This window comes from Protomyctophum bolini (genome assembly GCF_963924005.1).
Source record: "Protomyctophum bolini genome assembly, chromosome: 7".
NCBI classification, from domain to species: domain Eukaryota; kingdom Metazoa; phylum Chordata; class Actinopteri; order Myctophiformes; family Myctophidae; genus Protomyctophum; species Protomyctophum bolini.
Genome location: NC_137868.1, coordinates 3,307,319 through 3,333,784, shown reverse-complemented (window position 1 = coordinate 3,333,784; position 26,466 = coordinate 3,307,319). Strand labels below are relative to the sequence as shown.

The 26,466-nt window shown below is 48.0% G+C and overlaps 1 protein-coding gene across 1 annotated transcript in view; it reads right to left on the bottom strand.

Annotated features, from left to right (window-relative positions):
• LOC308317962 (uncharacterized protein) overlaps positions 1-26,466 on the bottom strand; it is a 38,379-nt gene extending 11,913 nt beyond the window's left edge. The window contains exons 1-12 of the mRNA XM_080767308.1: positions 26,236-26,466; positions 19,867-20,091; positions 15,877-16,014; positions 11,759-11,810; positions 9,786-9,858; positions 9,318-9,451; positions 8,929-8,966; positions 8,586-8,756; positions 6,087-6,199; positions 3,387-3,678; positions 1,832-1,999; positions 524-617 (exon numbers count right to left, since the gene is read on the bottom strand). Coding sequence (XP_080623434.1) covers positions 524-617; positions 1,832-1,999; positions 3,387-3,678; positions 6,087-6,199; positions 8,586-8,756; positions 8,929-8,966; positions 9,318-9,451; positions 9,786-9,858; positions 11,759-11,810; positions 15,877-16,014; positions 19,867-20,091; positions 26,236-26,335 — 1,598 coding nt within the window. The 5' untranslated portion in view covers positions 26,336-26,466. The remainder of the gene's footprint in view (positions 1-523; positions 618-1,831; positions 2,000-3,386; positions 3,679-6,086; positions 6,200-8,585; positions 8,757-8,928; positions 8,967-9,317; positions 9,452-9,785; positions 9,859-11,758; positions 11,811-15,876; positions 16,015-19,866; positions 20,092-26,235) is intronic.

The window sequence follows — 26,466 nt, the reverse complement described above, 5'->3', positions numbered from 1 at the left end:
TTGAATCAAAGATGTTGTGTGTGAGGTGAGATTGACTACGAATCAAAGATGTTGTGTGTGTGAGGTGAGATTGACTTTGAATCAAAGATGTTGTGTGTGAGGTGAGATTGACTTTGAATCAAAGATGTTGTGTGTGAGGTGAGATTGACTATGAATCAAAGATGTTGTGTGTGAGGTGAGATTGACCATGAATCAAAGATGTTGTGTGTGAGGTGAGATTGACTATGAATCAAAGATGTTGTGTGTGAGGTGAGATTGACTTTGAATCAAAGATGTTGTGTGTGAGGTGAGATTGACTATATGAATCAAAGATGTTGTGTGTGAGGTGAGATTGACTATATGAATCAAAGATGTTGTGTGTGAGGTGAGATTGACTTTGAATCAAAGATGTTGTGTGTGAGGTGAGATTGACTATGAATCAAAGATGTTGTGTGTGAGGTGAGATTGACTACGAATCAAAGATGTTGTGTGTGAGGTGAGATTGACTATGAATCAAAGATGTTGTGTGTGAGGTGAGATTTACCGTCTCTTCCACCACACTCCAGCCAGCAAACAGCCGATGCACAGGACCAGCCCCAAGGCCACGCCCACGGCTACTACCATTGGCTGACTGGAACCTGTGGGGGTGGGGGGGGACACACACACACGACAGGCTGACCAATCAGAGCGCAATAATCAGTCGCTCGGCAGGCGAAACAGAGCGAAACTGTGAGTCATCGACTGTTCTAATTAAGATGTTGCGAAATTATCCCTCTCTATCCCCGCCCTCCCCTATCTGCCACTTATATGCGATGCTCGGCCAATCACAGCGCAGAATGACACAACCCGCCTTTGTTTTGGTGAGTAGCAAAAACGTTATTTTTGTTTACGCTAAAGACACGAGAGGCTGGTCTGCATTCATGCGAGCGGCGGAAGTTGAGAGTAACATAATAGCTCTAAATGAAACGCATTAGAGCTATGGAATCAGAGCATTAGAGCTATGGAATCAGCATTAGAGCTATGGACCAGAGCATTAGAGCTATGGACCAGAGCATTAGAGCTATGGACCAGAGCATCATTAGAGCTATGGACCAGAGCATTAGAGCTATATGGACCAGTAGCATTAGAGCTATGGACCAGAGCATTAGAGCTATGGACCAGTAGCATTAGAGCTATGGACCAGAGCATTAGAGCTATGGACCAGAGCATTAGAGCTATGGACCAGAGCATTAGAGCTATGGACCAGAGCATTAGAGCTATGGACCAGAGCAGCATTAGAGCTATGGACCAGAGCATTAGAGCTATGGACCAGAGCATTAGAGCTATGGACCAGAGCATTAGAGCTATGGACCAGAGCAGCATTAGAGCTATGGACCAGAGCATTAGAGCTATGGACCAGAGCATTAGAGCTATGGACCAGTAGCATTAGAGCTCTGGACCAGAGCATCATTAGAGCTATGGACCAGAGCATTAGAGCTATGGACCAGAGCATTAGAGCTATGGACCAGAGCATTAGAGCTATGGACGAGAGCATTAGAGCTATGGACCAGAACATTAGAGCTATGGACCAGAGCATTAGAGCTATGGACCAGAGCATTAGAGCTATGGATCAGAGCAGCATTAGAGCTATGGACCAGAGCATTAGAGCTATGGACCAGAGCAGCATTAGAGCTATGGACCAGAGCATTAGAGCTATGGACCAGTAGCATTAGAGCTATGGACCAGTAGCATTAGAGCTATGGACCAGAGCATTAGAGCTATGGACCAGAGCATTAGAGCTATGGAACAGAGCTAGAGGTGCTCTGAATCAACAACATTTGAGAACCACTGGAGTTGAAAAGGGATTCCATACCGAGGCTGGTGTCTCTGACCACCACGGGACCCCCGGTGACCCCCCGGTGACCCACGGTGACCCCCCGGTGACCCCCGGTGAGCGGGGGGGTGGTGGTGGAGGTGGGGGGGGAGGTGTGGGGGGGGGGCAGCGCCGTGGTGCTGAAGTTACGTCTGACGGGAGGAGGGTCTGGAAACACAGACAATAAGACACAATACAGGATGTGTATTAGTCTGGGAACACAGACAATAAGACACAATACAGGATGGTTATTAGTCTGGAAACACAGACAATAAGACACAATACAGGATGTGTATTAGTCTGGGAACACAGACAATAAGACACAATACAGGATGGTTATTAGTCTGGAAACACAGACAATAAGACACAACACAGGACGGTTATTAGTCTGGAAACACAGACAATAAGACACAACACAGGACGGTTATTAGTCTGGAAACACAGACAATAAGACACAACACAGGATGGTTATTATCCTGGAAACACAGACAATAAGACACAACACAGGATGGTTATTAGTCTGGGAACACAGACAATAAGACACAACACAGGACGGTTATTAGTCTGGAAACACAGACAATAAGACACAACACAGGATGGTTATTATCCTGGAAACACAGACAATAAGACACAACACAGGATGGTTATTAGTCTGGGAACACAGACAATAAGACACAACACAGGATGGTTATTAGTCTGGGAACACAGACAATAAGACACAACACAGGATGGTTATTAGTCTGGAAACACAGACAATAAGACACAACACAGGATGGTTATTAGTCTGGAAACACAGACAATAAGACACAATACAGGATGGTTATTAGTCTGGAAACACAGACAATAAGACACAACACATGATGGTTATTAGTCTGGAAACACAGACAATAAGACACAATACAGGATGGTTATTAGTCTGGAAACATAGACAAGACACAATACAGGATGGTTATTAGTCTGGAAACACAGACAATAAGACACAACACAGGATGGTTATTAGTCTGGGAACACAGACAATAAGACACAACACAGGATGGTTATTAGTCTGGAAACACAGACAATAAGACACAACACAGGACGGTTATTAGTCTGGAAACACAGACAATAAGACACAACACAGGACGGTTATTAGTCTGGAAACACAGACAATAAGACACAACACAGGACGGTTATTAGTCTGGAAACACAGACAATAAGACACAACACAGGATGGTTATTATCCTGGAAACACAGACAATAAGACACAACACAGGACGGTTATTAGTCTGGAAACACAGACAATAAGACACAACACAGGATGTGTATACAACGTCCCATAGGCCAGCAGGTCACAGTACAGGATGTGTAATACAACGTCCCATAGGCCGGCAGGTCACAGTACATGATGTGTAATACAACGTCCCATAGGCCGGCAGGTCACAGTACATGATGTGTAATACAACGTCCCATAGGCCGGCAGGTCACAGTACATGATGTGTAATACAACGTCCCATAGGCCAGCAGGTCACAGTACAAATCCATGTTAGCATTTAATAATATAATACATGTTGCTCACCCCCTGCAGAGCGCGGCCCGGGGGGCGTGGCCCTGGCCCTGGTGGTGGTGGTGGTCAGAGGGGGCGTGTCCCCACTTGGGGGCGGGGCACGCCTGCCCGCCGCGGCGGGGGGGGGGCAGCCCAGCAGCGTGGCGTGGAGGAGGCGCAGCGGGCCGCCGCCCCCTGCCACGCCCCCCGCCGCGCCTCCGCCGCGCCACGCCCCCAGCGGCTGCAAGCGCACGAAGCGAGCCACCACCGGAGGGAACAGGCTGTTGAGCGCCCTCTGGTGGCCGTCGGCGTGGGCCTCAAACACCTGCAGGGAGGAAAACCAGGAGGGAGGTTATTATTATTATTTTTTTTAATATTTTTTATCCCACGATTTTGTAACCCATTTTTCACCCCTGTGTCAATCATCTACTGTGATCCTGGGCTCTACACACCCTCCACCAACCTGGGGAGAGCAACGGACTTAACTCATGCTTCCTTCATGCCTGAGTGTCCAAGTTGCTCCTTTACACCTGACAGGGGGGAGTTTCCCTGGTTGGACGTAGCGCGTGGAAGGAACACGTTATTCCAACCAGTTCCTTTCCCCTCCATCAGGCGCCCCGGCTGGCCAGGGGGAGGCAGTTTAGAGACCAGGATTACTGCATGTTGTTTTGTGAGGGTATCTACCCTATAGGGGGCACGGGGAGAACATGCAAACTCCTCACAGAAAGGCCCTTTCGCCAACCCCGGCCTTCGGCTATGGGCACTGATGACGCGGAGGAGGAAACACGCCGCCAGCACCCACAGTGCCCCGAGCGGGAATCGAACCCAGGACCTTCTAGCTGTGAGGCGACAGAGGGAGGTTATTTTGACGACACATTTTTTTTTGTCATGGTCTTTGGAGGAATAATTTAGTTTTAGTCATGCACTCGATTAATTAATAATTTAGTTTTAGTCATGTTTTAGTTTTAGTCATGCACTCGATTGCATGCTGAAAATAGCAGATCTACAAAAGCTCACAACGCGTGAGAAAAAAGACTATAACAAAAACAATGCTGTCAAAATGAAGACTGGGGGAACAACGCAAAGGTGAAGTTACTCATTCACAGAGTATACGATCCTCATAAAAACACGCGCACACACACACACAAACACACACACACACACACACACACACACACACACACACACACACGTGTGTGTGTACAAAAGAGGTGTAACTGTCTCAGGGAGTGGAGTTGGTGTCAAAGCAGTCTCACGTAGCCCGACGACTATTACACAATCTCAGGATGCTATTTTTTTTTGTTTTGTCGTTTCTTAATCCCACGGTTTTTGTGACTGACCTGGGAGGAGACCCCCGGGGGGCAGACCAAGGACCACGTCCCACTGGGAGGAGACCCCCGGGGGGCAGACCAAGGACCACGTCCCACTGGGAGGAGACCCCCGGGGCAGACCAAGGACCACGTCCCACTGGGAGGAGACCCCCGGGGCAGACCAAGGACCACGTCCCACTGGGAGGAGACCCCGGGGGGCAGACCAAGGACCACGTCCGTCCCACTGGGAGGAGACCCCCGGGGCAGACCAAGGACCACGTCCGTCCCACTGGGAGGAGACCCCGGGGCAGACCAAGGACCACGTCCCACTGGGAGGAGACCCCCGGGGCAGACCAAGGACCACGTCCCACTGGGAGGAGACCCCGAGGGGCAGACCAAGGACCACGTCCGTCCCACTGGGAGGAGACCCCGGGGCAGACCAAGGACCACGTCCCACTGGGAGGAGACCCCCGGGGCAGACCAAGGACCACGTCCCACTGGGAGGAGACCCCGGGGCAGACCAAGGACCACGTCCCACTGGGAGGAGACCCCGGGGGGCAGACCAAGGACCACGTCCCACTGGGAGGAGACCCCCGGGGCAGACCAAGGACCACGTCCCACTGGGAGGGGACCCCGGGGGGCAGACCAAGGACCACGTCCCACTGGGAGGAGACCCCGGGGCAGACCAAGGACCACGTCCCACTGGGAGGAGACCCCGGGGGGCAGACCAAGGACCACGTCCGTCCCACTGGGAGGAGACCCCGGGGCAGACCAAGGACCACATCCCACTGGGAGGAGACCCCCGGGGCAGACCAAGGACCACGTCCCACTGGGAGGAGAACCCCTGGGCAGACCAAGGACCACGTCCCACTGGGAGGAGACCCCCGGGGCAGACCAAGGACCACGTCCCACTGGGAGGAGACCCCCGGGGCAGACCAAGGACCACGTCCCACTGGGAGGAGACCCCCGGGGCAGACTAAGGACCACGTCCGACTGGGAGGAGACCCCGGGGGGCAGACCAAGGACCACGTCCCACTGGGAGGAGACCCCCGGGGCAGACCAAGGACCACGTCCCACTGGGAGGAGACCCCGGGGGGCAGACCAAGGACCACGTCCCACTGGGAGGAGACCCCCGGGGCAGACCAAGGACCACGTCCCACTGGGAGGAGACCCCCGGGGGGCAGACCAAGGACCACGTCCCACTGGGAGGAGACCCCCGGGGCAGACCAAGGACCAGATGGAGGAAACACATCGACTCACTGGCCTTGGAACGTCTCGGGATCCCCCCCAGGAGGAAGTCACTATAATGTTGCTTTGGAGGAGAGGGAAGTCTGGAGCTCTCTGGTGGAGCTGTTCCCCCCCTGCGACCCGACTACGGATAAGCGGTTGAAGATGGACGGATGGAAACAACATGTCCGACTACCTTGGTTTCTTTACTGGGGGCGTCTTTGTAGACCTTCCAGGTCTTTCTGTCTTTGCTGAACTGAAGACTGTAGGACTCGACGTAGAAGTCTTCTGAACCCTCCGTTATTACGCCTGCATAGAAACCACATGAACAATGATCTAGTGTAAAAAGTAGGTTGGATTATTACTTGCGCAAACAAAACATCATCACAAATAAAACCCCAGCTATAATTTATAATAATTTATCTCAGATACACACATCATTATTTTACTCTGTAGTCATCACTAGAGGGTCGTTTTATGCTGCCTTCGCGTACAACTAATGTTAACCCATTTTGGTGTTAGCTATTGAAAAAATAGCAGATCTACAAGCTCATAGCGCGCCACCGAGTGGCGCGCTACGAGCTTGTAGGTCTGCTATTTTTGAAAAATCGAAGAGCGACTGACAAAGAAGACATTTTTTAGAATCTGATCTCAGGTCAGAATGAAAACTGTCAGGAATGTAGAAGACATTTTTTAGAATCTGATCTCAGGTCAGAATGGGTTAAACAAACAAAGAACAGTCCATTACAGAGCAATGGTGGCATCTTTACCTTTATGACTTTTATTCACGAGGAAAACTATATGAGTTTTAAGAAGAAGAAGCTGATAAGTTGTTTTTGTTCACTCAAGAGCTGTGAAGGAGATGCATATGAGCTATATATATATATATATATATATATATATATATATATATATATATATATATACCATTATAATGTATATTTACTATATTATCATTATATATGTTGAAGATTTAATTGTACTGTGGAGCTAGCTATCAAATGTAGTAGACGGATCATGAGTTGTTTTGTGTTGTATTGTTGTGTTGGATGAATGTTGTATGTAAATGTGTGTGTAATGATTATGGAAGAGAGATGTTGTAATGATGATATGTTTAAGACCCCAGGACGAGTAGCTGCTGTGTTTCACAGTAAGCTAATGGGGATCTAATGAATACATAGAAATAAAAAAAAACAGTGGTTCCCAAACTTTTTCTTGCCAAAACACCAATAAATCAACATTTATTTGGCCACGGACCCCCCCGTTTGAAAACGTATGCCAGTGACCCCGATAAAGGAGGATTTTCACGGCTCTAGCAGTGATTACTGTACATACAATTAGGCCTGTCAAAAAAAATCGATTCGAGTTAGAATCGCGATTCTAATGCCGTCCGATTCAGAATCTATGGGTTTCTGCATAGTGCATTTACTACCAGCTAAGCTAAGCCTGCCAATTGTATTTATTTTACACCTGTTTTAATACTAATGTATTGTTCTGGTATTGAGTGAGAAGAGATTTTGTAACTTTTGTACTGGTTCAAATGTGTGCAAGCTAAATCAATGAGAAATGTTCTTACTCTTGGATTTAACCTTTGTGTGTTTAAATCATTCAGTTGATAAAACCTTTACAATTATACAAGCTTTTTACTAAATGTACTCTGCTTTCATGCCAGAAGACTCCTGGCATGAAAGCAGAGTACATTTTAAAAAGTAAAATTTGTAAAATTCTATTTAATTGTTTTTAATTTCTTTAATTCTTTTTTGAATCGAGAATCGGAAAAATCGAAAAGATCGTTTTTGAATCGAATCGTCACCCCAAGAATCGGAATCGAATCGAATCGTGGGACACCTAAAGATTCGCAGCCCTACATACAATGCTCTCTAAGTTACATAAGTTGAGCCTTTGCATACGCCTGTAAGGTCGTAGTCTGAAAACCCACCTTTTCAGACTCCATCATGGCCCATAGCACTTACCCCACCCCCTTAGATAGCATTTCTGTAGACTTTTTTTTGTTCTTGCTTAATGTAAGTCGCTCTGGATTAAGAGCGTCTGCTAAATGCCTAAATTGTAAATTGTAAGGTCGTCGTGGCTATAGGGCAAGTGCTACGGGCTAAGGCGGAGTCTGAAGAGGTGGGTTTTCAGACTACGGCGGAAGGTTAGGGAGTGAGTCTGCAGTTCTGACTGCAGTGGGACGTTCATTTCATAGTTTTGGAGCCAGAAGGGAGAAGAGTTTGGGATGTGTGGAGCGTTTAGACTATACGGCTAAATGTTGTGTTGTTCAAAATAAATTAATGCCTTTCTGGCATAATTAACATTGTTAACATTAAGGCTCATATACATGGTCTGGATTTACAGTCTGGAACTATACAACATGACGTCACTGAGCCGCGGTGAAGAGCAAACCACCGCCACCGCTCCAGCCCTTCTCTCTGTTTTTACTCACCACCGCTCAACGTTATTTCAGCTCCGGTGGTCAGCTCACCACCAGAGCGGTGGTCACCTCACCACCGGAGAGGTGGTCACCTTACCACCGAAAATCCAGACTATGAGTAGGCCTTTGGACTACGGCTAAATGGTGTTTTGTTCAAAAGAATAAATCCTTTCTGGCATAAGTAACATTGCATTAGGACTAAGACTAAAAGACTAAAATATTAAAGCTGCCAATATGCAATAATATGTTAACATTTTTAATAACCTGTTATGATGTATTTCTCTGCTAGCTCCAGCACCGTGCCCTCCGTCTGCCCGGGGGGGAACCGAGCACTGGAGTCAGTGTTCTGGGGGGAGCGGTGTCGCGTCGCACCCGTCCCCTCCCAGGGAGGAGAGGAGCCGTTCCGACCGGAGGCGGGCAGCTCGCTGTTGCATTCTGATGGAGGGGGGGGGGGGGGGGGGATGGGGATGGGGAGAGAGAGACAGAGAGAGAGAGAGAGAGAGAGAGAGAGAGAATCACAGAACTCTATCACCACACTAGCATGTTTGCATTTGAAATAATCACACAGGAAACATCTGTGTGATCAGTTTTCTGTGATCAGTTGTACCTTTTTTGAAGAGCAGCTTCTTTTCTGACAGTGATCCCCTGACAAAAAACATAGAAAAAAATAATAATAATCACACCCGTGTGAAGTGAGGGGCGCTCTCTTATCAACATACATCATCATACATACATCATCTATTTCCGGCCAATCACAATTTGCGTCCTCACCTTCGTCTCCAATGTTTGTGTTTACCACTTGTGGATCTGCTATTTTTCAATAGCTAAATTATACCACATAATGTTTAAAACACCAGAAGGGGTTAAACTTTCAGAGTGACGCATTAGGCCTACATTACATTACCTGGGTTAGGCCTACATTACCTACACACGCACGCGCACACGCACACGCACACGCACACGCACACACACACACACACACACACAGGTACGTACATCTTGGACAGGATCCCGTTGGCGAAGGCCGCCTCGTATCTGGTCAGGCTCCGCCCCCGGCTGACGGTGACGCCACCTCCCGCGCTGTCCGCCGTGACGCCGGCGTGGACCGCCGCCTTGCACAGCGGAGACGTCTGATTGGACAGAATGATTCAATTAGTGGGCCGACGCCTTTGCACAGCGGAGACGTCTGATTGGACAGAATGATTCAATTAGTGGACCGACGCCTATAGAAAGCCGTTAGAAGCCGTTTCGACCAATCAGGTTGCTTCCTCGAAACGACCTGCTGTAGAATCTGTAATAATATATATTCAAAGATTTGAGGCACATTTTCACGGTTTCTCAAAAAAACAGCAGATCTACAAGCTCATAGTGCCGCGCTATGAGCTTGTAGATCTGCTGTTTTTCAATAGCTAAAGCATAACATGATGCTTTTAAGCACCAAAAAGGGGTTTAAATGGCGCTCACGTCTCTGTAGCCTTGCTCCGAGTGGCCCCAGATGTCACCGCTCACGCTACGGCAGCCGGCCGGGCAGTACACGCTGGAAACAAGTAGCGGAGAGTCAGTACACACTGGAAACAAAGTAGCTGAGAGTCAGTACAGGCTGGAAACAAGTAGCTGAGAGTCAGTACACACTGGAAACAAGTAGCTGAGAGTCAGTACAGGCTGGAAACAAGTAGCTGAGAGTCAGTACACACTGGAAACAAGTAGCTGAGAGTCAGTACACACTGGAAACAAGTAGCTGAGAGTCAGTACACACTGGAAACAAGTAGCTGAGAGTCAGTACAGGCTGGAAACAAGTAGCTGAGAGTCAGTACAGGCTGGAAACAAGTAGCTGAGAGTCAGTACAGGCTGGAAACAAGTAGCTGAGAGTCAGTACAGGCTGGAAACAAGTAGCTGAGAGTCAGTACAGGCTGGAAACAAGTAGCTGAGAGTCAGTACACACTGGAAACAAGTAGCGGAGAGTCAGTACACACTGGAAACAAGTAGCTGAGAGTCAGTACAGGCTGGAAACAAGTAGCTGAGAGTCAGTACACACTGGAAACAAGTAGCTGAGAGTCAGTACAGGCTGGAAACAAGTAGCTGAGAGTCAGTACAGGCTGGAAACAAGTAGCTGAGAGTCAGTACAGGCTGGAAACAAGTAGCTGAGAGTCAGTACAGGCTGGAAACAAGTAGCTGAGAGTCAGTACAGGCTGGAAACAAGTAGCTGAGAGTCAGTACACACTGGAAACAAGTAGCGGAGAGTCAGTACACACTGGAAACAAGTAGCTGAGAGTCAGTACACACTGGAAACAAGTAGCTGAGAGTCAGTACACACTGGAAACAAGTAGCTGAGAGTCAGTACAGGCTGGAAACAAGTAGCTGAGAGTCAGTACAGGCTGGAAACAAGTAGCTGAGAGTCAGTACAGGCTGGAAACAAGTAGCTGAGAGTCAGTACAGGCTGGAAACAAGTAGCTGAGAGTCAGTACACACTGGAAACAAGTAGCTGAGAGTCAGTACACACTGGAAACAAGTAGCTGGGAGTCAGTACAGGCTGGAAACAAGTAGCTGGGAGTCAGTACACACTGGAAACAAGTAGCTGAGGGTCAGTACACACCCATCAGAACACAACCACCCATCAGAACACAACCCCCCATCAGAACACAGCCACCCATCAGAACACAACCACCCATCAGAACACAACCACCCATCAGAACACAACCACCCATCAGAACACAACCACCCATCAGAACACAACCCCCCCATCAGAACACAACCACCCATCAGAACACAACACAACCACCCATCAGAACACAACACAACCACCCATCAGAACACAACCACCCATCAGAACACAACCACCCATCAGAACACAACACAACCACCCATCAGAACACAACCACCCATCAGAACACAACACAACCACCCATCAGAACACAACCACCCATCAGAACACAACACAACCACCCATCAGAACACAACCCCCCATCAGAACACAACCACCCATCAGAACACAACCACCCATCAGAACACAACCCCCCCATCAGAACACAACCACCCATCAGAACACAACACAACCACCCATCAGAACACAACACAACCACCCATCAGAACACAACCACCCATCAGAACACAACACAACCACCCATCAGAACACAACCACCCATCAGAACACAACACAACCACCCATCAGAACACAACCACCCATCAGAACACAACACAACCACCCATCAGAACACAACCACCCATCAGAACACAACACAACCACCCATCAGAACACAACCACCCATCAGAACACAACACAACCACCCATCAGAACACAACCACCCATCAGAACACAACACAACCACCCATCAGAACACAACCACCCATCAGAACACAACACAACCACCCATCAGAACACAACCCCCCCCATCAGAACACTTAGAAGTGGACTACAGACCGTGTGTGGACCGACTCACCTGAAGTGCTGCGGAATGAAATGTGATCCTCGATGCAGACAGGAGATGAGATCTGAGAGAGAGAGAGAGAGAGAGAGAGAGAGAGAGAGAGAGAGAGAGAGAGACAGAGAGACAGAGAGAGAGACAGAGAGAGAGAGAGAGAGAGAGAGAGAGAGAGAGAGAGAGAGAGAGAGAGAGAGAGAGAGAGAGAGAGAGAGAGAGAGAGAGAGAGAGAGAGAGAGAGAGAGAGAGAGAGAGAGAGAGAGAGAGAGAGAGAGAGAGAGACAGAGAGACAGAGAGAGAGACAGAGAGAGACAGAGACAGAGACAGAGAGAGAGACAGAGAGAGACAGAGACAGAGAGAGAGAGAGAGACAGAGACAGAGACAGAGACAGAGAGAGAGAGAGAGAGAGAGAGAGAGATAGAGAGAGAGAGAGATAGAGAGAGAGACAGAGACAGAGACAGAGAGAGACAGAGAGAGAGAGAGAGAGAGAGAGAGAGAGACAGAGACAGAGAGACAGAGACAGAGACAGAGACAGAGACAGAGACAGAGACAGAGACAGAGACAGAGACAGAGACAGAGACAGAGACAGAGACAGAGAGAGACAGAGAGAGAGAGAGAGAGAGAGGGGGGGCACATGTTAGAGAATGTGATGTCAAACCTTCAGAAATAATTGTAGTTCTTTATTTGAATCTTTTTAACCCATTCAGACCCGAGTTAAAAACATTCACTTTGAATGAATATTATATATTCAAACTGATCTGCGTCACATTTTTAACGATTTTTCAAAAAAAATAGCAGAACCTACAAAGCTCGTAGCTCGGTATATTAATACTGTATGAGTTGGAGTGGAGTTTTTCTTTGATCTCTAAAGAAAACGTCTGGGTGGTCAGTGTACAGTACTGTACGTGGTCAGTGTATAGTACTGTACGTGGCCCAGGCTTTCAAACGCACGCACCCACGAGCACGCACAATACACTAAACTAAACTGACGTCTAACCCATTCTGACCCGAGATCAGATTCTAAAAAAGGTCTTCTATACACCCTGACAGTTTCCCATTCTAATTTCTGACCCGAGATCAGATTCTAAAAATGTCTTCTATACATCCTGACAGTTTCCCATTCTGACCCGAGATCAGATTCTAAAAATGTCTTCTATACATCCTGGCAGTTTCCCATTCTAATTTCTGACCCGAGATCAGATTCTAAAAATGTCTTCTCTACACCCTGACAGTTTCCCATTCTGACCCGAGATCAGATTCTAAAAATGTCTTCTATACATCCTGACAGTTTTCCATTCTGACCTGAGATCAGATTCTAAAAATGTCTTCTACATCCTGACAGTTTTCCATTCTGACCTGAGATCAGATTCTAAAAATGTCTTCTATACATCCTGACAGTTTTCCATTCTGACCCGAGATCAGATTCTAAAAATGTCTTCTATACATCCTGACAGTTTCCCATTCTGACCCGAGATCAGATTCTAAAAATGTCTTCTCTACACCCTGACAGTTTCCCATTCTGACCTGAGATCAGATTCTAAAAATGTCTTCTATACATCCTGACAGTTTCCCATTCTGACCCGAGATCAGATTAAAAAAATGTCTTCTATAGTCAGTCGCTCTTCGATTTTTCAAAAAATCGCAGACCTACAAGCTCGTAGCGCGCCACTCGGTGGCGCGCTATGAGCTTGTAGATCTGCTATTTTTCAATAGCTAAAGCATATCATAATGCTAAGATGGGTTCCCGTATAGAATGGGTTAAATATAACTCTAGCCTATAACCTGAATAGTTTAGTCATTTTAAGCCCAACTAGAGAACCAATAAGAGATGCCCTCAACACGACGGGTCGTCTGTTTCCTCAATCTGCACTCGCACACGCGAGTAGTAGTACAGCACAGAGACACTGAGTAGCGCACACACACACACACACACACACACACACACACACGCGCACACACACACACACACACACACACACACACATGACGCGCCACGCTTACGCCAGCAGACACAGCGCTGTACACAGCGTCTAGGCTTGTACATCCGTAAAGCCCCAAGTGGTCGTCATCATCATCATCATCATCATCAGTGTAGATGTGACTAAGTTCTTTGTCAGCGTCTGTCTGTGCCTTATTGGTGTGCGTTCAGCGTGGGGGGGGTGGTGGGGGGGGGGGGGAGGGGGAGGGGGGGGGGGGGGGGTGAGGGGGGGCGATAGAAAGGCTGTTGTGTCATCGTGTCATGTTTAACAGAGGGACGATTTATGTGTCTGGAGAGGACTCTCTGGCTCCCTCCCTCCCTCTCTCCCTCCCTCCCTCCCTCCCTGCCTCCCTCCCTCCCTCTCTCTCTCCCTCTCTCTCTCTCCCCCCTCCCTCCCTCCCTACAGTACAGTACAGTACAGTACAGCACAGCACAGTACAGTACAGCACAGCACAGCACAGCACCACTCACTTCAGACGGGTGTGATTTTACAGTTGATTTAGTCGACCAAAATGTATTTCGGCGGTCCTTATATAATGCCGTCACAAATACACGTTGCAAATAGCCGATCTACAAGCTCACAACGTGTCACAGCGCGACACGTTGTGAGCTTGTAGATCTGCTACTTTCAGCAACCACGGTTAAAATGACTTATACTTGGATCTCTTGTCCACTAGTCCCTTCGTAGTGGATCTCTTGTCCACTAGTCCCTTCCTAACGTTTTAGTCTAGTTTTTATCTGTTTTCGTTTAGTTTCCGTCAGTGGATGAAGAGAGTCGACGGACAGCCTTCGTCTTTTTAGTTTTAGTCGACTAAATCAACACCGGGTCCAGCAGGCCTATTCTTTAGAGATGTATATGTATTCCCGAGATGGAGTTAGGTGGTTTTCCCCCCCTGACAGCAACGATGTGTTTGTCAAACATTTGTTGTAGTAGTAGTAGTATAGTCATAGTTTTAGCCGCCATAGCTTAGTTGTGTGTAGTGCGTGCGTGTGTGTGTGTGCGTGCGTGCGTGTGTGCGTGCGTGCGTGTGTGTGTGTGTGTGTGTGTGTATGTTCAACCCAGAGGGACAAGGAGCTGAATGCAGTGTGCATGTCAATGAGCGCTCACACAATTCATGCAAACATGCAAACATGCGCACGCACACACGCACACACACGGCATGCATGTCAATGACTAATGAGCACCCACACACACACACGCACACACACACACACACACACACACACACACACAGGGACTCAGCGGTAATGACTGTTTACGAGTGCTCCCGTGCCGTGCTCAGCGCGGTGTGTGAGAGCTCGCGCTAAACGCAGAAGGGTTCATTAAACACCGACTAGTCCTCCTGCTCTTCTTCCGTGACGGCGTGAGCAGAAAAAAACACGCCAATAAAAACATGTAATCAGAGCGTGTGGCAGACATGTATACATAATGGTCGCGACACGGATGACATCACAGCACGACGTCGCTAAAGCCTAGTATACATGTGTCCTTTTTTTTGTAATTTTTATCCCACGATTTTGTAACCCATTTTTCACCCCTGTGTCGATCATCTAATGTGATCCTGGGCTCTACACACCCTCCACCAACCTAGTCCCCATATATGGGGGACAAGGGGAGAGCAACCTAGTCCCCATATATGGGGGACAAGGGGAGAGCAACCTAGTCCCCATATATGGGGGACAAGGGGAGACCAACCTAGTCCCCATATATGGGGGACAAGGGGAGACCAACCTAGTCCCCATATATGGGGGACAAGGGGAGAGCAACCTAGTCCCCATATATGGGGGACAAGGGGAGACCAACCTAGTCCCCATATATGGGGGACAAGGGGAGAGCAACCTAGTCCCCATATATGGGGGACAAGGGGAGAGCAACGGACTTGAACTCATGCTTCCTTCATGCCTGAGGGTCCAAGTTGCTCCTTTACACCTGACAGGGGGGAGTTTCCCTGGTTGGACGTCGTAGCGCGTGGAAGGAACACGTTATTCCAACCAGTTCCTTTCCCCTCCATCAGGCGCCCCGGCTGGCCTATGGGTGCTACAGGGTGCTACGGGGTGCTACAGGGTGCTACAGGGTGCTACAGCTGTAGGGTGCTACAGGGTGCTACGGGGTGCTACGGGGTGCTACGGGGTGCTACGGGGTGCTACGGGGTGCTACCTGGGTGCTGGTCAGTGCCGTAGGACAGCAGGAACCCTCGTCCCGAGCGGTGGGGTCCTGACCTGAAGACCACCGTCACCTCTCCGAGGCTCAGCGTCACGTTCCTGTCTGCGGCGTCCAGCCGTCCACACAGAGGTCCTGGGAGACGAGATACAATACCATGTGACACAAGATGAGATAAGTGCGTGCATTCGTGTGTGTGTGTGTGTGTGTGTGTGTGTGTGTGTGTGTGTGTGTGTGTGTGTGTGTGTGTGTGCGCAGAACTTTCATGCCCTGCAGATATACGACTAGATACACCTGGTTGGAAGACGTGCATTTGCTGTTGAAATGTGTGTTGTTGGACCTCTACTCCTCTGTCAGTGGGTGTGTGTGTGTGTGTGCGTGTGTGTGTGTGTGTGTGTGTGTGTAAAGACACACAGGGTGTTGTGATGCGTCTAGTGCAGTACTGTAGTTAGTGGGAAGGTTGCATGGCTACTTCCCATCTGCTTGCTAACCTCTCGCTTACAGACTGCCGCTGGCTAGCCCTTGTGGTGAACGGAGAAGCAGCTTTGTGCATCAGTCTTCTCCTGCCAGTACACAGCCTCTCCATCACCAAGACTCCTGCCAGGCCTCCACGTGGCCACACACGGTAACTGGGGCTCTGCGGCCCCAGGCTAACTCGGCAGGGGATCTCGGAGCTGCAGTGGTCCCCAGAGGTATGGTGTGCAGGCCCACACAGCCAGTGGACACGCCCTGGCACCTACCAACCACTGCCCCGCTGCCTTGTGGGTAAGTCTGGGAGGAATAAAGGCTAAGGGAGCACACCCCGACAGAAAAGCAAGCTATGGCGGCAAGCTTCAAGGCGGTATTCCGATAAACTGGATTTCCGGCAGCCTCCTGCAGTTGTGTGGATGTGCCGGTCGTCTAGGGTCCCCCTTGCCATCGGAACCACCTCCTCTACAACCAAGTTAGTGGCGTTGGGAGGCGCGCACCCCTCATGCCACTTTAAAAACCATCATTGCGCAGGTATTTTCTCCTGCAACAGAGTCTCCGACTTCACAAAGTCTGGCGGCGTTGGAGTATCCAGCAACGGGGGCAGGTTTGAATGAGCTGGAAGCTTCTAGTTGGAACTCTGCACGTCAGCGGCACAGGGCAACGGTCGTTAGCAGCTGGGATTGAGTGGCAGCTGTTTCCGGCAGACCCCTGTGCGACTGAGCAGCCCCTATTTAGGGACCGCACTGCTCACCCCGAACGGGGAACGGCCTAGAAAAGGTGGCCCAAAAATTGCCCACTCAGCACTGAGCCTGGACAGGAAACCGCACCTGTCAGGCCATTCCACTACGCGGTCGAAAAACAAAAAAATATATACCTTTTAGAATAATAAACATCCCAGCTGAAATCCTCAAGGAAGGAGGCTTCCTCTGTATGAGGACACTGCATCTCTACATCTTGGAAGTGTGGAGACGAGAGTGTGTCCCCCAACAGTGGAAAGATGCGAACATTGTGACCATCTACAAAAACAAAGGAGACAAATCCATCTGCTCCAACAGTAGGGGTATCTCCTTGTTGGCCATCGCTGGTAAAGTCCTAGCCAAGGTCATGCTCCGCAGACTCACATCAACAATAGCCGAACGGGTCACACCAGAATCACAGTGCGGTTTCAGAAAGGAAAGAGGGACAGTCGACATGATCTTTGTCACACGTCAACTCCAGGAGAAATGCAGGGAGCAGCACAAGGACTTGTTCATTGCATTCTTGGACCTCTCAAAAGCATTTGACACAGTAAACAGGGACCTGCTGTGGCAAGTGCTGAAGACATTTGGATGTCCACCCAAGTTTCTCACCATCCTTGAACAATTTCATTCCGGGATGATGGCCAGCGTGGTAGTGGGCAGGCACAGTTCTGAGCCCTTTGGTGTACAGACTGGAGTAAGGCAGGGCTGTGTGCTCGCCCCAGTCATGTTCAACATCTTCCTGGTCTGTGTTACCACACTGTTACACAGGATGATGGAGGAACAGGCTGGAGTCACCATTGACTTCAGGCTAGATGGTAACCTGTTCAACATCAGGAGGTTACAGGCAACCACCAAGCTGACCTCTGAAAACATCATTGAATTGCAGTATGCCGATGACTGTGCCCTTGTAGCCCACACACCAGAGGCCCTACAGAGCACTCTCTCTGCAGCTGTAACTGCATACAGCAGAATGGGCTTAACGATCAACACCCAGAAAACAGAGATCATCTGTCAGTTGAGTGCTGACCTCCCATGCCAACCAACAACCTTCACAGCAGGAGGGCAACAACTGCTTACAGTTCCCACTTTTAAATATCTGGGAAGCATAATGGCTGACAACTGCACAATGGATGACGAGATCCAAAACCGCCTTAAACAAGCCTCAACATCTTTTGGTCGTCTACGGAGAAGGGTGTTTTTGAACAGAGACATCAATCTCCACACCAAAGTGCTGGTGTACAAAGCAGTTTGCGTCCCCACACTACTGTATGGATGTGAGGCATGGACCATCTACAGCCACCATCTCAGAAGCCTGGAGGCCTTCCATGTCAGATGTCTCCAGAAGATCCTCAGCATCACCTGGAAGGACAGAGTGCCACACACAGAGGTGTTGGAACGTGCAGGCAGCTGCAGCATGGAGTCTATCCTGAACCAACACCAACTCAGGTGGCTGGGTCATGTCATCCGTATGCCCAGCCATAGACTCCCACGCAAAGTCCTCTACGGCCAATTACATCTTGGTCAACGCAGTGCCGGTGGGCAGAAGAAGCGGTTCAAAGACCAAATTAAGACCACACTGAAGAGAGGCCAGATCAACCCCTCTTCACTAGAGGAACTCGCATCCTGTCGCGACCTCTGGCGCTCTCGCTCCGCACAGGGAGTGCAGCATATAGAGAGCCAGCGCACACAACACCGTGCAGCAAAGCGTGCAAAGAGGCATGCCCGCAAAGCCACCCCTGTTCCCCCCAGTACCGCTTCCAGTACCGCTTTCATATGCCTGGTCTGCAACCGTGACTGCGGATCCAGGATCGGACTATACAGCCACCAGAGGACTCACAGATAGGAGAAGATGGTCATCATCAGACACGATGGACAACCACAAGCAAGCAAGCAAGTGTGTGTGTGTGTGTGTGTGTGTGCGTGCGTTCACACATCGTCACATTAGGGGTGCTCCGGGCTCCCGATAACAGATTGTGATCCTTTTTCAAAAATAGCAGATCTACAAGCTCGTAGATCTGCCATTTTGTTTTTAAATCGTGGAAAAAAAATATATATATTCTTTCAGAGCAAACGTTTTTTTTTTAACTCAAATCTTCTGAAAAGATTAACCACTATGTCAATTTGAAGCTATATGATTCCATACGTTCAGCCGTAAAATGACTTGTACTGGATCTCTTCTCCACTAGTCCCTTCCTAACATTTTAGTCCAGTTTTTATTTGTAGACGGAAAATCGTCATTATATTTTGTCTCGGTTTTAGTCATCATAGATTAGTTTTAATTTAGTTTCCATTTAGTTTTCATTTAGTTTCCATTTAGTTTTCGTCAGTGGAAAAAAACAGGGTATAGTCAACGAACATTTTTCGTCTTAAGTTTTAGTCGACGAAAACAACAACGGTACCGCTCAGGACTCTTACCCATGGTGGTACCACTCAGGACTCTGACCCAGGACTGTGGTGGTACCACTCAGGACTCTGACCCAGGACTGTGATGGTACCACTCAGGACTCTGACCCAGGGCTGTGGTGGTACCACCCAGGACTCTGACCCAGGGCTGTGGTGGTACCACCCAGGACTCTGACCCAGGGCTGTGGTGGTACCACCCAGGACTCTGACCCAGGGCTGTGGTGGTACCACTCAGGACTCTGACCCAGGGCTGTGGTACCACTCAGGATTCTTACCCAGGGCTGTGGTGGTACCACTCAGGACTCTGACCCAGGGCTGTGGTGGTACCACTCAGGACTCTGACCCATGGTGGTACCACTCAGGGTTCTCTTACCCAGGACCGTGGTGCCGTCGGCGGCCGTGAGCGTCAGAGAGCCCGCCGTGCCGCAGTCGGGGCTGCTCTCCACGTCGAAGTCTCCGAACAGCAGGCGCAGCGTGCGGCCCGCGGGCACCCGCAGGCGCCACGCGCAGCGGGCGTCCGACGGGTAGGTGCCCGGGTAGTTCTGGCTCGCCAAGGTACCGCTTCGAGGGCCCAGGACCGTGTGTCCACAGCCAGAGCCTGGAAGGAAGGAAGGAATGAATGAATGAATGAATGAAAAAAAAAAAAAAAAACAGACACTGGCCTCTGGGACAGTGTTGTGGTCGAGTTCACCCAAAGCGAGTCCACGTCAACAATTTACAATGTAGTCATTGATCAGCTTAAAAAGGGGAATTCATTCCTAACCCTTTTTTTTTTTACAAAAGTAAGTGGATAAAATGTATATTGACTATAGGGCTGACCTCGATTAGTCCAATAGTCGACTAATCGATCGGAACGGGTCTCAGTCGACTGACCACCTCTCAGTCGATGTTCACCAAAAAAAGAAAAATACAAAATATTATCGTATTGTTCCACTAAAGGTCTGTGGGGGGTCATAAACACATTTGAACATGCTTTCTGACTGTTTTTAATCAATCTCCACTGTGCATGTGGAGTGTGTCTGCCTGTGTGGCAATGTGCCACTGCCTGTGACTTGAATCGCTAACAGTGCGCTGGCCTGATAAGACTCCAGAATCTCAATCTCATTTGCCGTGGCTCAATCTGGCTAATGACGAGCCTCTCAGTCCATGTTCACCAACCAATATTGGGCTATACAAATCCTTAGTCGGGGACAGCTCTAATATTGACCCCTAAAAAGAAAGACAGAGACGAGACAGAGTCCATGAGAATGTGAACACCAAGGACTAAAACATCCACGCACACACGCACACACATACGCACGCACACACACACACACGCATGCACGCACACACACACGCACACACACACACACACGCAGACAGACAGACAGACAGACAGACAGACAGACAGACAGACGCACACACAGGGTGGTAATTAATTGACCACAGTGGAGGCCTCCTCCTCCTCCTCCTCCTCATCGGTGATGTTATCAGGATAAGTGGAGTGTTTAGGACTTAGACTGTGGTTTCACTGCCTCCGCTCTGTGTGTGTGTGTCTGTGTGTGTGTGTGTGTGTGTGTGTGTGTGTGTGTGTGTGTGTGTGTGTGTGAGAGAGAGAGAGAGCATAGCAACGCAGGCTGTGTTTACAGTCTGAGGTTCATGACCACCACATGACCCAAAACAAAATTCAGACAAGGATGTCCTCACACCTCCCTCTGTCTGTCTGTCCCTATGTCCGTCTGTCTGTCTGTCCCTCTGTCTGTCTGTCCCTCTGTCTGTCTGTCCCTATGTCCGTCTGTCTGTCTGTCCCTCTGTCTGTTCTTCTTTTTCTTTTTTCTATTCTAATCTTTTTCTCTGTCTGTCTGTCCGTCCGTCCGTCCGTGAGTTCCTATTATGTGAGTGGTTCTCATGTTTCTATGTTCCTATTATGTGAGTGCATGGTTCTCAAACATTTTCATGTCAAGGACCCCCAAAATTAGTATGTATGTATCTGGCCTCCGACCCCCATCGGAAAATATGTTGTTTCAAGGACCCCCCCCCCAGAAGCAGAGATTTGAGTTAAAAACGTTCCCTCTGAAAGAATATATGTTCAAAGATTTGAGTTAAAAACGTTCTCTCTGAAAGAATATATGTTCAAATATTTGAGTTAAAAACGTTCTCTCTGAAAGAATATATATTCAAAGATTTGAGTTAAAAACGTTCCCTCTGAAAGAATATATGTTCAAAGATTTGAGTTAAAAACGTTCCCTCTGAAAGAATATATGTTCAAAGATTTGAGTTAAAAACGTTCTCTCTGAAAGAATATATGTTCAAATATTTGAGTTAAAAACGTTCTCTCTGAAAGAATATATATTCAAAGATTTGAGTTAAAAACGTTCTCTCTGAAAGAATATATATTCAAAGATTTGCGCTACATTTTCACAATAACCCAAAACTCAGTCTTAACCAGCCACGTAGGTCACTGTAACCCTAACCTCAGTCTTAACCGGCCACGTAGGTCACTATAACCCTAACCCCAGTCTTAACCGACCACGTAGGTCGATATTAAGAGTGTTTTCTCGCCCTGTGAGGTCAACCTTGACTCAACAGTTTACTTTACATTCTGAAGGGACATTGAGTCAGATCCCTGAGGAACACCATTCATCACACACACACACACACACACACGCACACGCACACGCACACGCACACGCACACGCACACGCACACGCACACGCACACGCACACGCACACACACACACACACACACACACACACACACGCAGACGTGATGGGTCATGTCCGCCACAGAGGTTAAACACGCTACAGAGAATTCCGCTAATAAAAACAACCCACCGGGAAAACGCTCGAGGTATTCCGAGAAATGCTCCACACACACCTTCCCTGAAGGAAATCAACCAAATCGGTGTATATCAAGCCTGTTGATTTAGATTCCGGTTTTTTTAGTCATCTCGGTTTTTGGTCATCTCGACCATGTTTTGGTTTTAGTTAACTGAATTAATATAATGTACAGTTGATGTATAGTCGACTAAAAGTGCATTTTTGGCCCATGCACCGTAGTTGACGCTGAAATGCCAGCTGTAAAATAGCCGATCTACAAGCTCACAACGCGTTTTGGAGAGTGACACCCGCACACAACCAAGAATGAAATGACTTGACATTTTTTGTGTATAGTTTGTTTTGTCAAAATTGTTATATTTATAGCCCACAGTTTTAGTCATCATAGCTTAGGGGGTTTTTTGTTTTTTTTGTGTCAGTGAATTAAAACGTAAAAGTATTCAATATGAACATTTAAGTTCTAGTCAAATGAATCCCGAGCGCGGCACGGCACAGAACTAGAACGTGTGAGACAAATCAATGTCAAAACAGCTGATCTACAAGCTCGTACGACGACTTTGACTTTGTAGCTTGTAGATCAGCTGGTTTCGGCACACAGACAGACAGACAGACAGACAGACAGACAGACAGACAGACAGACAGACAGACAGACAGACAGACAGACAGACAGACAGGTCGGGTCGGGTAGAACTCTAAAACTAGACTCTCTAAGTACTCTGCAATCTCACAGACTAGATTCCCCCCAGCACACACACACACACACACGCACACACACACACACGCACGCACACACACACACACACACACACACACAGTGTCCCCCATGAGGATTCCATGGAAATGCCACAGCAACGCGCTGTCACCGCGGGCAACGGAGCACGGATCTGTGTCACCTTCCGGTGGGGGGACACCCCCCCCCACACTGGGGTCTGAGGGGCATCGGGCTGTCACATTCCTGCCTGGTAGCAGCGGGCGAGGAGGAGAGGAGGAGAGGAGAGGGGAGGAGAGGAGGGGAGGGGAGAGGAGAGGAGAGGAGAGGAGAGGAGAGGAGAGGAGAGGAGAGGAGAGGAGAGGAGAGGAGAGGAGAGGAGGAGAGGAGACAGCCAGCCAGCTCTCTAACCCATTCTGACCTGAGATCAGATTCATACCAGGTTTCCACTGGACACACAATGGTCTGATTAACCCATTCTGACCTGAGATCAGATTCTAAAAATGTCAGTCGTTCTTCGATTTTTCAAAAATAGCAGACCTACAAGCTCGTATCGCGCCACTCGGTGGCGCGATATGAGCTTGTAGATCTGCTATTTTTCAATAGCTAAAGCATAACATGATGCTAACACCAAAATGGGTGCCCGGTCAGAATGGGCTAACTAATTAAACTATTATTGAGTTACTGGGTTGTATTGAGTACAGTACAACACAGTATACAACAGTGGTTCCCAAAGTGGGGTCCGGGGACCTCAGAGAGTGTAACACATGGAACCAAATGGATCCATTTGGTTCCATGTGTATACACTCTCTGAGTTCAAATAACATTGATTTTACAATATAAATTGGGGGTCCCCAGAGATTGAAATGCCATTAAATGGGGGGTCCGTAGACTAATGCATGTCCAACTGGGGGTCCTTGAAATTAAACGGGTCGAGAATCACTGCTAGAGCCTCTTCTGGGGGTCCCATACCATGAATCTGCCCTAAACCAACACTGCAGACGGAGTTGTTGCAGCACGCGTCAACCTTTCAGGACCTCTCGCCTCCTCTATTGACTTTAATATTATTAGCGCCCCTCACTTCACATGGGTGTGATTTTTTTTTTTTTTGTTAAATTAAACTTCTGGTGCCGCTGAATCTTTCAGAATAAAGGCGCTATAGAGTGCCAAGCATGATGAGGGAGCTTTTATGCTGAAAACGCCCACTTTCAAAAAAAGGCATATAAAAAGCCCCAAAACAAATCTTAACCCATTCTGACCTGAGATCAGATTCATACGAGGTTTCCACTGGACACACACTGGTCTGATTAACCCATTCTGACCTGAGATCAGATTCTAAAAATGTCAGTCGCTCTTCGATTTTTCAAAAATAGCAGACCTACAAGCTCGTATCGCGCCACTCGGTGGCGCGATATGAGCTTGTAGATCTGCTATTTTTCAATAGCTAAAGCATAACATGATGCTAACACCAAAATGGGTGCAGGTCAGAATGGGTTAAAAATGAAAAAAAAAGATACATAGTTCAAAAATCTGCGCCACATTTTCACAATTTAAAATAGAAAAATAGCAGCTCTAATTTCTGACTTTATGCAGCATCGCGGTTACAATTTTAACGCCTCTTTTCTCTCTTTTTTTTTCTTCTTTTTTTTTTACTTTATCCCCCGATTTTGCAAACCATGTCAATAATGATCTAATGTAGTCTAGGGCCTTTACTGTTGTATAGTCTTCTAGGGCCTTTACTGTTCCTAACAAACTCAGCACGCAAAGTTCAGATTAATACTGTAATATTGTACAACCGCGATGCTGCAAAAAGTCAGAAATTTGTCCAGAAGGAGGTTTAGCAACTTTTTAGCACAAAGAAAATAGCAGATCTACGAGCTTGTAGATCTGCTATTTTTTTAAGGGGGGGGTTCCAAATGGACCCTTACAGGTCTGTAACTCTGAGAGTGTAACACATGGAACCAAATGGACCCTTACAGGTCTGTAACTCTGAGAGTGCAACACATGGAACCAAATGGACCCTTACAGGTCTGTAACTCTGAGAGTGCAACACATGGAACCAAATGGACCCTTACAGGTCTGTAACTCTGAGAGTGTAACAACACATGGAACCAAATGGACCCTTACAGGTCTGTAACTCTGAGAGTGTAACAACACATGGAACCAAATGGACCCTTACAGGTCTGTAACTCTGAGAGTGTAACAACACATGGAACCAAATGGACCCTTACAGGTCTGTAACTCTGAGAGTGTAACACATGGAACCAAATGGACCCTTACAGGTCTGTGACTCTGAGAGTGTAACACATGGAACCAAATGGACCCTTACAGGTCTGTAACTCTGAGAGTGTAACACATGGAACCAAATGGACCCTTACAGGTCTGTGACTCTGAGAGTGTAACACATGGAACCAAATGGACCCTTACAGGTCTGTGACTCTGAGAGTGTAACAACACATGGAACCAAATGGACCCTTACAGGTCTGTAACTCTGAGAGTGCAACACATGGAACCAAATGGACCCTTACAGGTCTGTAACTCTGAGAGTGTAACAACACATGGAACCAAATGGACCCTTACAGGTCTGTAACTCTGAGAGTGTAACAACACATGGAACCAAATGGACCCTTACAGGTCTGTGACTCTGAGAGTGTAAAACACATGATGGAACCAAATGGACCCTTACAGGTCTGTAACTCTGAGAGTGTAAAACACATGGAACCAAATGGACCCTTACAGGTCTGTAACTCTGAGAGTGTAACAACACATGGAACCAAATGGACCCTTACAGGTCTGTGACTCTGAGAGTGTAAAACACATGATGGAACCAAATGGACCCTTACAGGTCTGTAACTCTGAGAGTGTAACAACACATGGAACCAAATGGACTCTTACAGGTCTGTAACTCTGAGAGTGTAACACATGGAACCAAATGGACCCTTACAGGTATGTAACTCTGAGAGTGTAACACATGGAACCAAATGGACCCTTCATACGGGTCTGAAACATCTGTGTAACAATTTCTAACAAAATGACATTTTGCTACACTTTCTAGAGTTTAACATGTGTGCACTCTCTCTGAGTTAAGGGATATAGGCTTCGGGAAAATACACAAAAAAATAATAATACGTTTGAGAACCTAGAATAAGTGGTTGGTATATAGGCTACAATACATTATAATGAATAAACACCACATCTTTAATTGAATCTTCTTACCCTGCTGTCCGTGGACCACGGTCATTACGGTAGAAAACACACGCAGGAGAATCCACACAGTGACACCTTCGTGTTGTTGCTGCGCGTGCGTCACCATCATAAATGAACACAAATGCACCAATAAATAATGTAATAGTGTTATTGGTTTTATCCTGGACGCAAGGTGCGCGCCTCTGGCTCACACGCACGACTCCATGCACGCACACACACACGCACACACACTGAAGTGAA